General features: G+C 53.3%; 3 protein-coding genes across 3 annotated transcripts; 1 reads left to right on the top strand and 2 right to left on the bottom strand.

Moving 5' to 3' along the window:
• Window positions 1-798: 798 nt before the first annotated feature.
• Window positions 799-1,786, bottom strand: MIND_01252500 (uncharacterized protein; the record flags this gene model as incomplete). Its single annotated transcript, XM_037369010.1, has 5 exons — window positions 799-1,353; window positions 1,394-1,472; window positions 1,525-1,612; window positions 1,675-1,741; window positions 1,781-1,786. 5 exons carry the CDS (start codon window positions 1,784-1,786, stop codon window positions 799-801), a joined length of 795 nt encoding a protein of 264 aa, XP_037214978.1.
• A 1,100-nt stretch (window positions 1,787-2,886) lies between these two features.
• Window positions 2,887-6,019, bottom strand: MIND_01252400 (uncharacterized protein; the record flags this gene model as incomplete). The annotated part of the gene is made up of 14 exons (XM_037369009.1): window positions 2,887-2,920; window positions 2,972-3,249; window positions 3,299-3,381; window positions 3,432-3,441; window positions 3,493-3,605; window positions 3,653-3,946; window positions 4,001-4,298; window positions 4,352-4,476; window positions 4,540-4,551; window positions 4,605-5,335; window positions 5,384-5,508; window positions 5,560-5,597; window positions 5,655-5,752; window positions 5,802-6,019. The coding sequence occupies 14 exons, from the start codon at window positions 6,017-6,019 to the stop codon at window positions 2,887-2,889; spliced, it is 2,457 nt and encodes an 818-aa protein (XP_037214977.1).
• Window positions 6,020-7,107: 1,088 nt separating this feature from the next.
• Window positions 7,108-10,008, top strand: MIND_01252300 (GMC oxidoreductase; the record flags this gene model as incomplete). Its single annotated transcript, XM_037369008.1, has 20 exons — window positions 7,108-7,170; window positions 7,224-7,292; window positions 7,346-7,371; window positions 7,424-7,494; window positions 7,554-7,564; window positions 7,625-7,701; window positions 7,750-7,860; window positions 7,908-8,172; window positions 8,225-8,379; window positions 8,429-8,495; window positions 8,549-8,567; window positions 8,624-8,643; window positions 8,692-8,757; window positions 8,806-8,828; window positions 8,880-9,062; window positions 9,109-9,157; window positions 9,210-9,442; window positions 9,493-9,597; window positions 9,649-9,753; window positions 9,804-10,008. 20 exons carry the CDS (start codon window positions 7,108-7,110, stop codon window positions 10,006-10,008), a joined length of 1,923 nt encoding a protein of 640 aa, XP_037214976.1.
• Window positions 10,009-12,850: the final 2,842 nt, after the last annotated feature.

The following is a 12,850-nucleotide window of genomic DNA, read 5'->3' as shown; positions in this document are numbered from 1 at the left end:
CGGCAAGCACACCCAGATTGGATTCGCTCCCGACGCGACAGCCGTCTGTTTGTGAATCTAGACAACCCGGGGCGAGAAGTCGTTGAAATGCCTAGTTGTCTGCGTAAATGAGTAAGACATGCCGTGGATATCACAGAGGACGCAGGCTGACCGTCATGTGGGGCCAAGGGCAGGCCATGGCATTGCAATCAAGGATGGCTTGCGCCTAGATAGACTCGCTGTCTACCGCCGCAAAGGCACCCGCAGCCGCCAACCTATACAGACGTTTTACCCCCACATATGATGCGTTCCCGAATGCATTCGCCCTCGACAACCCGCGCACAAAGAGTCTTGGCAACCAGTGTCTCCGAATCGCACAACGGCAAGAGCCTGAGTGGCCTCGGCCTGTCCGCCATGGGCATTACCGAGAATTTTCAGGCCGATGTTCATGGAGAAAAGCCATATCAGCTAGTCAGACAACAGGAGTGACAGCTTCATATGTCGGTCGCGGTAGAAGTACACGGAGGTCTCTATACTAGAGGGAGTATCGTAAGTACGAAAGAAGCGAAGATGAAGACCAGCCACCAAAAACAAGATCTCCAGTGCCTAGCAGCAATGGCGCTCCCAATTGGCATTGTTGAGGCATCGTAAAGTGCAGAAGTCAGTCAACTCAGTCATCACCAGCAGGACAACCACGAAAGCTCGGACTTGCCCGCCCTAATGACACTCTCGTTCCGGCCGAGCGAAGGCGAATCAAGTTGTCTAGCAATCGCGGTGCCCAAACGCCGGCCCCAAGGCCAAAAAACACCACCCGTATTCTCAGACATCCATTGCCCCGCGAATGCCGCGTCTCCTCCCGTACACGACCTCATTGTCACTGGCGGATGGTCTGGACGAAAAGGCGCCAACAAGGGCCTTCTGCCTCGGATGCGGCAGGGAAAAGAATTGAATAGGAGGGGGCGAGTGTGGTACAGCTTCGTAAGTGCTCGCTGTAGTGATACACAGCATGGCTGCGAAGATATATCGAATGTGTTTGGCCTGGGCAAGTGGCACGTGACCTTCTCCTTCGGGACAGAGGTCGTGGATATGGTGGATGCTGCGAGGACAGGAGACGAACCAGAGGCGGAGGGATGAGGAAGGAGTATGGGGGAAGATGTAATGCGTGGTGAGCGGCATGTGTGTTGGAGCGTTGTTTGGTGGTTGGCAAAGCCGCGAAGGGAGAGAATCTGGGTCATTACACGACCGCTTGAGCGGCCGAGGCTTATGAATTATTAATGACGTGTGCTGGTCGTGGAGAGTGTCTAAGGATGACTTGTCGCGTGTGGAGCTGGAGGCATATTCAGTGATATGTAAGTCGACAAGCCTTCCGACAAGCTGGTGAGTTCCTGCGTGGAGGCAATACGGCCACACTCACCCAGAACACATACGATTCATCGCCCACAACGGTAGAGCTCGTCGAAGAAGGGATAGAATAGCTATCGGGTGAGGTCGAGCTGACGAGTGGAGTCAGAATGTGTTAAGAAGCAAGCGGGTGCAGCCACGCACTTGTATTTCGCCAATATGACTTCGTATTTGAGCGCCACAGCAGGCCTTTTTCTCCTCCCGCTTGCCGCAAGTGTCTTTCGGGGCCCCACTGCGAAAACTCGTCAGCGACTTTGAAAGTGAGTGTGGCGGCGCCAGTTGCTTCAAACTCACCTGTTTCTGGCCCCAAATACCGACCGCTCCCGCCTGTAGTACCCCGCACATCCTTTCCACGTTGCTCCTGCCACAAGTTATTGGAATTTCAAAGACCGGTAAGAACGTGCATCGTCAGCGAAATCGGCCAGCTTGATCATGAGTGCAGCTATCCCAAGCCAAGGGATGCATCTTCGCCGTTAGTGACAGCGACGATTCACCGACAGCATATGTCGCGCGATGTAGAGTGGGAATGAAGGAGCCCGTGTCGTGGTCATCGTGGAAGAGAGGAAGGAAGATCGGGCCGAGGCATGTGATCTCGATCTTCTTTCCTCCACCACTACTCGCGACTTCACTTCTGCTCGAGCGCCTCGTCTTGGACATCTCGACGTCGGGCCGTAGCTCTCGGATTTCAAGCTGTTGTGAATAGCTTACCGTCGGTGAGCATGCTCTGCCCTTTTCTTCAAGTTCAGTGTGTGCTGAATCGGAACACGCTGACTCGGATACATAATATCCCTCAGAACCGTCTCCGGCTCTTACAAATGCGGCGCAACACTACAAGTGAGACGGCAGGAGAGTGTATGTGGATGCTCTCAGGCTGGCGCGGGATACCGAAGGACTGGCCGAAGGTGCGTGTAACACGCAATTGCTATCACCTGTGGTGTCTTGTTGACCCATTCTCTTAGCAATAACGCCATGCACACTGCTCATCACGTTCAAGTACTCTATACCAGTCCAGAGTCCACCACTCCGAGTCGCTGTGCTCCCTTTCACCCCTCAAGAGTCAAGACACGACATTTCCTAATGTCGCGAAGCACACCACTGCTGCTTCGTTCGCTATCTTCTCTGCTCTAGGCGCTATCGCCTCGACGCACCAGATACTCAACAGATATGTTTCTTCAATCGCCGCCGGCCTCTAGCTCAACCTTGCACAAACTTTCAAGCATACTCTCATATGTACCCCCAGTGTATTCTACTAGTAGCCTGGCCTGAGTGATGACGCGCAATCTACTAGAAGCTTAACCGCACGGGTACGACCGACCACAATGTCCCATACCATCCCCCTACCTTGTTCAATCTCGTTGTTGACGTCTATTGGTAGACTTGTAGGGGCCAGTTTGACTTCGGTACATGAACTGATAACTTTCACGGCTATTTATTGACAAGAAATGCTTGTTATACGACATTTGACACAATTTTACACAGGTACTACTGGTAGTCCTGTATTTGGTACTAGAACTGGAACGCAGCTATTGGGAACTCGAACCTACACAAACAATGGTCAGCGACAACTATCTTCTCTTGAGGTACGACTCACGCCAACCAAACATCATACCGCTGCTCGTCGCCGACAAGCGGCGGGTCAATCGGAATCTGGCGGTCTCCGAAGCGGCTGCTGAGCCACCCATGGAACGGATAGTCCACGCACCCATTCGGAAGGAGCAGCGGCCGTGCGCGGAATCCGCCAGGCTGTACCTTCCAGAGCGGGCCGTGCTCCTCCAGGTCCCGGCAGGCAAGATGCTTCGAGTTATTCTCCACGTATGCCTTCTGCAGCTCCTGAGCGGTGTCGAAGGGGAAGTCGTCTGGGAACCAGCGCTGCGCGGGCGTAAGTAAGTACTATCATCGTAACAAGAGCAAAGCTAACCATTCCGCTGTAGCCGTCCGTTGTAGTACCCCCATTGGAGAGACAGCAATGGATTTCGCAGAACGGGACCGTGTCATGAATGTCTACACATTACTCAGCTCGCTGGTACCCCACACACACGAGATAGACTCACGGAAGCGGGCCTACAACGCGAAATCTGAGCACGATTACTTGAGAACAAAAACAAGACTCACCGTCTCGCCCAGTCCGAGCGTCCAAAGCTGAACATGGCAAATCTTCTCCATCGCGTCGTCGCCGAAGACCAGCTGAAAGCCGCTCATATTGTAGAACTCGAACTTGTCCCAATCTATGCTGCGATTAGTATCTTCCTCCGCAAAACTAATCAAAACTGACTTCCGCCGCTTGCCCACGGAAGCTGGTCAACCTTGGTGAACCCAAATTGCAGGGCCTGTACGTCTGCCGGCGTGTGGGCCGGGAACACATTCCCAATCTGCAGCTTGTGCATCGAATGGAACGGGCCCTGTACCAAGTCCGGCATATGCTCCATCAACAAAAACACTGCACCGTCAGCACCGGCCCGAACAGAGCCGTCCGCCGAGAGGATTCTTGTGGTGGCCGCCTGGAACCGCTCTGGCGCGAGGGTGCGTTGGACAACCTTGCCGTTGGTGCTCTTCATAACAATATCCCCTGGTTATGATTTTCAGCGCTGACTTGAATCCGCCGAGAAGAGCAGAGACATACCATATAACACCTTGATCGCATCCTTTGGACCAAATCGGACCTCCACATCTGGGGGGACGGCGTAAACAATGAGGCGCTTGCCGGCCACGGTGATCAGCGGCATGGATACAACGCCTATGAGACCAAGCGTCTTTGGACGTGGGATGAGCAAGAGGACTTCGTGCTGCAGTCGTGCGGCGCGGATCTCCGCTGCAGCATCCGGAGCGAAGAACACGCTCGGGTTGATGCGGATGCTCGGGGCTTCCGGGCCGGTGTGGTATCTGGGGACGTAATACGAGATCGAGGCGATGTCCACAGGCTACTCATAACTTCATAAGTAAGGCGCTGCGAAAACTGGAAACTTGAACGCACGCGGTCTTTGCTCGTGTAGTGCGCGACTGCGAGGCGGCCGGCTGAGCGGTTGGTTATCTGAGATTTCTTGAACGTCCCCGTCTTGATATCGGTGGGCTTGTATAGGTAGACACCAGAGTTCTTCGCTGCAAAGATTTCAGTGGGATCTTGAAACTTGAACTAAGTTGTTGTTGTTGTTGAAGACGCACGTTCTTCAATGGCTGAAACGCGTGGTGAGCAACAAGGCAGGGCACTTCAAAACTTGAAATCTTACGTGCTCCCATGCAAGCGATCGCAAACGAATCGATGCCGCTGTCGTCAAAGTCCCCGACCGCCACATGATGGATCGTGCCTGTGTGTTGCGCGGCGTTGAGCGGGCCAAAGTCGTCAATCTTAACCCGAGTCCAGTTGCTCGACTGCAACAGCGACTTGGCTCCCTTCGGTGCGCCGTCCTTCTTGATGTAAACAGACACAACATTTCCGTGAAATCCCTGCGGCGTCGGAGTCAACAACGGTGCCGGCGGGAGAGGAAATCTTACCTCTGAGGTGGCAATGTAGCCAACCGGATCGTCTAGCACCCTCCCAATATCGACAGACCCGGATCCCCAGTATGGGTTTGCCCCCTGCGGCGCAAGCCCATTCCCGATTACTGTGGAGGCCCACCCGCGAGACCGGTTGTAGTACAGATACACAATACCTTCCCGTCCAGAGACAAGGATCCCGTCCAAGTCCGGGCGCAAGACGGGCAAAACCTTGACATCATGGATGAGCCTGAATTGGTTGGGAAATGGCACCGATTCGTCCCACGATGTAGGCCCCGCATTGACGTCTGTGCTATACTGAGGCGTGAATAAAATGACAGGCGCGGGGCTCTCGAGGTCGCTGGATGCCGCAATGATGGGGACGGCGAGGACTTGAGGATGCTCGTTGCTCGTGAAACGCCCGACTACGACAACTTCGGTGTCAGTCATAGCCATTGCCAGAAAGCCTGGCTTACCATTCAAGCTAGATTCATTGAGCGAAACGTCCCAGTTATGATTGCGGATGGCTTACCGATGCATTCCCGTCGAGTTCCCGATGCGTGCCGCTGCCCAAGGTGTATTATCAGGCATGATGCGCCGACCTGGATTCCGCAACCACTGAACGCGGCCCCCGTCTTTTCCGTCCTTCGGCCAGAGCTATTAATATGCTGATAAGTACACGCCGCTACAATAAAGTGCGCGACCCACATCACCCATACTTGGACCGTATCGGTCGCAAATCACAACTAGTGAGTGCCATTCCGAGTCAGCCGCGTCACAAAGCAAGGAGGCCAGAGACGCACCGTCATTATAGCCATCGCCCGTGAGGTCGACTGCGGCCATGGCGACCGGGAAGTCCATTATCTGAATGGGGACTGCAAGCCATCCTGTTGCTCCATTCCTGTGTCACCTGGTCAGCTACGGCGATGCCAGACAAGCAGAAGATGTACTCTTGATTTTTGGGATTGACATACAACATGATCGTCGCAGGCTCCTTCGCCGTGCCCAGCCCGTATCCGACCAAGTCCGGAAACAGGTCGTCGCGGTGGAAGTAGAAGGCTTGGAGCCAGTAGCCGTCTGGCAAGTTTTCGCCGACGACGATTTCGGTGGGATTAGGAACGAGTTGACCCGGCGCTGAGGCCTCTGCGAGTCGGTGGCTGCAACACATCGTACGAGTATGTGGCTGGTAGGACGTCTCAGTGGATGCTTTTATACTGACGGTGAAGTGGGGGTGCTAACCAATGCGCGAGATCGATGAACTTGAAGAAAGAAACCTGGGGCGACGTCACGACCGCAAGCGGAGGTGACAAGATTGGCTGCTGATTCTCGTAGCTCCAGAAAAAACAACCGCCAGCAGTAAAGAGATGGCCGTATATGGTTGGAGAAGCGCGTTTGACCAGCCGAAACTTCTGCCGCAGGGGGAAACTTATTTGCGGACAGGTTGCAATTGCCTCAGCGAACTTCCTGGACTGCCGAGCTTGCAAGCTTGAATATGCAACGAGTATGATGGAGAATGACGCATACCATGAAGCCATAGTTCTGCGACTCGACTTTCCATCACCCGCTCGTCAGTTTCGCCGACAGGCGATATTGGGAGACCCGCCGGTTGCTAGTGTGCCAGTGCTTGTCGAATAGAAACTTGAGAAGGAGGTCGGGTCCCGATGAAGCACACGAGAAGCAGCGCGAGATGCGTCAAGTGTGCCAGTGGCGCCGGCGCAACGCTGGCTCCTTGAAGACAGCCACACACGCACATCGTTGGCAAGAGTAGAAAAATCACGTCACCGTCACTTGTCACTTGATGTTACAATCACATGCTCAACCGGCATCGGGCCGGGAAGACGACGGTTGCTGGTACAGTCGCAGAACACACAGTCAAGTGTGCAGAGGTTCTATACTGGTATGCTGTACCTCCTCCAAGTTATGATTTGGAAGATAAAGTATGTCGAGGCAGTGAGTGATTGCCGCGGCCAAGCCGCGGCGGCTAAAATTGGTGGCATCATGATGAGCCTGGCCCCCGGGATTGGGCAAGCGCCGACTCGGAACGAGTAGCGAGTTCGCTTCCTGTTGCAGAGTTTGCGCAAGGCCCGTGACAGTCCTTCTCACCCCGAAAGCTTCAGCGATGCTTCCCAGCTTGATGGCAAGAGCCTCAGTGCACGCTCATTATAGCCTGAGACCCCAGGAACGCAATGGTATTTAAGAGTTGTCAACCCGACCTGATAGCCGCGACTAAGTATCGTCCTCTCATAGCTATCGTCAATGTCCGATTTGCCCCTCCACAAAATCCACGACACTCTGCCTCCCGGTGTGGACACGTTTGATGTAGGTTTTGATTCTGTTCTTAAGCTCGGATGTTCACTAAGTTTCTTGTTCAGGTCTTCATTGCGGGCTCGGGACCCATAGGCGCGACGTATGCACGTCTCCTCGTCGATCAAGGCTACCATGTATGTTGGCCCCTCGCTCACCGCCGTCATCGCCGGCGCTCATTCGAATTCAGGTTTGCATGGTCGAGACCGGCGACCAGTGCGTCCGCAGTAGCTTTCTTCGTCTACACCTCATGGCTCATCGTTCTCAGGGGAACTCGCATCCCGGCCGCGCACAAGAAAAATGAGATTGAATACAAAAAAGACATCGATCGTTTTGTCCGTGCGTCTGTTTTGATCCATTGTGAAAGACACAATCTCAAAGCCATCGCTCGACACTAGGAGTCATCCAGGTTCGTCATAGCATGCTGAATGTCTTTCTGCGCGGTCATGCTAGCTCATACATTGACTAGGGAGCGTTGTCGATTGCATCGGTCCCGTCGAGCACCGCCAATATGGTGCTGTCCGACCCTTCGTCCTGGCGGGCTGAGTGCGCTTCTCTTACGATCTTCCGTGACGAGTCGCTGACCAGATCCAGAGATCCGAATGCCCCGATTAATGCCATGGGCTCGAACCCCCGACAGAAGGTGCACAATAACCTCCCGGGCGAAGCTGTAACTCGATGTGTGGGCGGAATGAGTACGCATTGGTACGTGCATTGACTCTTAACGATTGGATTGACGCAATTGGGTTCAGGACATGCTCTACTCCCGAGTTTCTGGCTGGCCTCGAGCGCCCCAAGTTTTGTGACGATGAGAAAACCGATTCCGCCGAGTGGAAAGCTCTCTATGAGTGTGCTCGTCGCATGATCGGGACCTCCGACACACAGTTCGACCAATCAATTCGCCACAACGTCGTGCTGAAGGCTCTCCAAGCGGCGTACCCTGATCGCGGAGTCAAACCGCTTCCCCTTGCTTGCCATACCACGGAGGACGACATCGAATGGCACGCCGCCGATAACGTAGGCTGTTCGATTCCCGTCCACCTAGTCGCGTCTGACGAGTTTTGCCCAGATTTACGGCGACATGTTTACCAATCCCAACAAGATGAACGGTGACGGAACCCGTCGTGGCGTGTTTAAGCTGTTGCCCAACACCCTCTGCACGAAGTTGCATTTAGCGGGCCAGACTCTGCCTACGGACCCCGATCCAGAACAGATATACGTCGCGTGAGTGGGTTCGAATCATTTGGCTTTTGGTATTAACTGGAGAATGTAGCGAGGTTCGTGATCTGAAAGCCATGCTTCAACATCAGAAGAGTTCCGACTTTCATATTCGTGCAAAAGTGCGCGACTTACCCTTTCCCCCAATCATAATTGCTCAACTCGTATCACTCAGATCTTTGTGCTCGCTGCGGGTTCGTAGTCCGTTGCTTTGGTCGCGACAACATACAGCTGACACGACAAACCACAGGGGCCATTGGGACTCCCCAGGTACACATGATCGTCTTCGTGCAAAGTAGCTGAAATCACTTTGCATAGATTTTAGCAAACTCTGGATTCGGTGGAACTCGAGAGACCGACAAACCGCAACTTATCCCCCGGCTGGTGGGGGAGGAATTTGTCCTATCGCGCGTTGCTAACCAGTACTGATAGGGCTTTGGCATTACTGAACAGCCGTAAGCTGTCTTCGAGGCCTATACGGAGCATACTCACCCTTGAATCGACAGTATGACCTTCTGCCAGGTTGTCTTGCGTCAAAATTTGGTTCGAAAATTTCTCATTGCCTCGTCCCAGTGTGCTAATGACAGTGTCAAGGTCGAAGACATCGCAAATTTAAGCGACAAACCTGACTGGTGGAAGGAAGCTGTAACGAAGCACAAGAAAGATCACCCGAACGACTCGCTCCCCATGTCAGCATTTCTTTTCGCGGCACTTGGCATTGCTGATTTCGTTTAGCCCATTCATGGACAAGGAGCCCCAGGTTACTATTCCTGTGAGTGCGGAGGTAGGTTATATCAGCATAGACGACCCGCGAGGAAACTAAACAGCGCACTCAGAGACCTTGGCACGTCCAGGTCCACCGTGACGCATTCAGTTATGGTGAAGTGGGTCCGCTCGTCGATGCGCGAGTCGTGGTCGATTTGCGGTTTTTCGGCATGCAGAAAAGTGTGCCAGAGAATCGGATCATTTTCGAAACCGACGTGAGAGACGCGTACGGTATGCCCCAGCCCACATTCGAGTATCAGCCAACCCAAGAGCATGCCGCTGAGGCGACTCGGATGATGAACGAGTAGGTTTTCGAGCTTTTTTGCGGAATCATCGCTAACTTTTCCGACCTAGCATGACGGACGTTGCGAACAAGCTCGGGGGATACCTTCCGGGTGCAGGGCCTCAATTCATGGCACCAGGTCTTGCCCTTCATCTTGGAGGTAGCATTCGCGTTGGGTATGATTCAAGTTCCCTGCCAATTTTGTCAATGCCGCTAATATTGAATAGAAACGACCCAAACACTACGGTGGCCAATTATCACAGCCAAGTATGGGGTTTCAATAATCTCTACGTCGCTGGGAATGGTCTGATTCCGACGCCCTTCGCTGCGAAGTAAGCAAGAAATTTATGATTCGAGGGTTTCAAACTCACCGATATTCCAGTCCGACCCTGACGTCGATGTGCTTCGCGATTCGTGCTGCGCAGAAGATCCACACTCAGCTCAGTAAAACCCCACGCACTATGCCACCGGCGCCGGAGCATAAGATGGAGCGTACACCTGAGAGCTGGTTCAAGTGGGCAAAAGACCGCTCCGATCCAAACTTCCCCAAGCACGAAAAGGAGCCCTACGAGGTTATCAGTTTTTAGTGAATATTCTCGAGAAGATTACCACCGCTACTTACCCACTGTGTCTGTAAAAGTCTAAATGTATGCGATTTGCGCAGTTGTCCCTTTACCTGAGCGCGGGCAAGGTGCTTCGCCAGTTTCTATGCTTGCTGACAAGCGGCTTCCAGTTCTCCGACAGCTAAAGCAGCGTGTCGTTCGCCGTGGCTTCCAGCTTGGTAAGAATGCGACTGGGCAGCCGCCATCCATGAGCTTGACCATCTTGACGCGGCGCAACAACTCCCCATTGCTGCCGGAGGCCCCGGTGAGTATCCCGGACTCTGCTTGCGCAAGAGAAAGAGACGTGTGACACCGTGTCTCTTTCTCTTTTTGACCACGACGACCGCCTCGTTCTGCGTCAATCTCACGTATTCGACCTCCTCGGGCCTACACGACTCGTCAATCCTCAGTATGGGGCTTCTCCTTGTCGCAAATGCAGCTTTGGCTGACTTGCGTGGACTCTCTACTCTTCAGCCATCGTTTCATCCCAGGCCACTTGGAACTCGATGAGCTTCCGCCAGCTCGACTGGATGGAGCTACTGAGAACGCGCGAGAGTGGGAGAAAGGAACCAGAAGTTAGACTGAAACAAGGTGCGTTATTAGGCTCTTCGATTCATCTTGGTGCTGAACACCTTCGCCACAGTCCAACAACACTAAAACTGCAAACACACATCCCTCTCTGTCTCCTCCTACCATCCCGACTACTAGAATCTATATCATTAAGCTGCGCTATCCATTGTGCGTGACGGGTCCTCTCGGCGGCTTTTCTATTCTAACCTCGTTAGGTCGTCTCTGTTTCTACCAAAATGCGAGACAGATATGTCCCTCGAGATGCCTTTCCGATTGAGGCGCATACAATGAAGCAAGAGATGAAGAGGGAATAGAGCTCAATGGGTGTGTTATCCAGCGCATTCGCTTTCGTCCAACGGTTAACCACGTTTACAGCTTGTCTCCCTAGGCTCCACGCGTTTCCCTCCTCATTCTGTTGCTCCGCCGTCCGCACCCAACCGCAGACTATACACCAACTCGTTCAAGTCCGTGTAGTTTGCATTGTTGCTTTCAAACAAGGGCTGCGACCGTGTTGGCAGCACCGTTGAATCAAGAGCTCGATGAGCTATCTCGCTCACCGGTTCTCCCTTCGCTCGACTCGGTTTTGGGACCCTGCTCTACATCCGCTCCGTGGTTATGCTCGTGTAGGGCTCCGGGACTTTTAAGGGGAATATGGGAGATGAGGGGCGGAACAGAAGAGACGGGATTCTCGCGCGGGTGAAGAGCTTCAATGACATTCCAGGCTATCCTTACTGACTCGGTTCAAGGACATTTTACTTTTGTTTTCGCTACTATTGACAATTTTATTGTCCTTTTCTCCGCTGCCCTTACTCCACATGGCTTGTCGTCAGATCGCAATCCAGTGACCGAGAAATCTGTTCATTTGCACCTCCTTCATGCAGTTGAATTCATTCTGAAGTCGCTGCACCACGGAGAGCAGCCGCAACCGCGCGATACATGCTCGAATGAAGTCTTCGCTGTTACCTTTTCACTCTAAAACACGGAATACCTCAAAACATCCAGCACAGTCAACATTCCTTCCACGCTCCTTCCATATGTTGTCCAACCGCACATCCATATCCTCAGGCCCGACAGCCCCTTCCTATCGTCCTCGCTGGCGCCTTTTTTCCATTTCCTTCCATGTGCCGTCACGCGTGACATCGTCACACCATCCGACACGACGATAATACTCTTCCATGTCCTATCTTGTGGCCCTATCAACCCGATCTCGCGCTTCCTTGAAAAGTATACAATGTCCACAATTAGTGTCGCCCAGGGTAAATGGGTCTAAGCCCTTCCTTGGACGCACTTTTGCTCGGAACTGGACTTCGTCGTGTGGGCGGCCGCGAGATAGAATTTTGCCACTGTTGTTGTCGAAAATCCACTCTGGTTCTCCTGATATGCCTTTCAGCACCCGCACCGCTCGGGTCGCCACAACCAGCACAACTTCTTCGCCCTCGCCAGTCTAAACTCTCCAGTCAGATGCACAAGCTTAAGTGGGAAGGACCACGGAGGAGCTATTTTTGTGCGTTTTAAACTCCTGAGACTGAGGCTTTCAATGGGTGAAGCTATCGACGGAGTGCAGAGAATTGGAACCTGGGTTGCTGGGCTCGGTTGCCGATCCGAGAGGAACGAGGGCGTCAAGAACAGAACTCATCATTGTTCACGCTCCATGTACTACTGGCATGTAGTCGCTAACCTCCCTCATGCCATCCTCATCGGGTTATAAACCAAGAGACCGACATTTTTAAGAGTAGTTACATAAATATAATTGGCGCAAGTAAATATGTATATCCCTGGATTGAAAACGACAATGAAAAGCCTTCAGAATGTTAAGCAGCTGTGTACCGAGGTGGCTCTGCATCCATCTCCCACTCCGTCCCCCGATAGAGCAGCGCCGCCTCCAACTCCCTGACCCGGTCTCGAAGCAGGTTGTTTTCGGCTTGACCATTGCCACTAGTATCCCGGCCCTCCATTGCTTCCAACTCCTTGACTCTTGAGCACCGCCCCACGCTCGCGCTTGACTATAAATGCGGGCCCAGCAAGTGAAGCATCGCCATAATGCGACGAGACACCGGTAAAGGGCGTGGGCGTTTGAGTCCGGGTTTTCTTTTGTGCACGAAAACGCCGCCGAAGCAGGCCGAACGCATACATCAGCCCAAGAAGGAGAAGTAGTGAGCCAGCGATGAACCCGGCGATAGTGCCCCGTGAAAGATGAGCAGATGGCGGCTTCAAATCAGCAAAGCTGAGGGCGAGAACATCGTTAGTCTTCGGACAT

This window comes from Mycena indigotica (genome assembly GCF_014461135.1).
Source record: "Mycena indigotica strain 171206Taipei chromosome Unknown Mind.scaff0012, whole genome shotgun sequence".
Taxonomy (NCBI): Eukaryota; Fungi; Basidiomycota; class Agaricomycetes; order Agaricales; family Mycenaceae; genus Mycena; species Mycena indigotica.
Note: the sequence above shows the minus strand (reverse complement) of the source record. Positions and strands in the feature narration are given on the sequence as shown.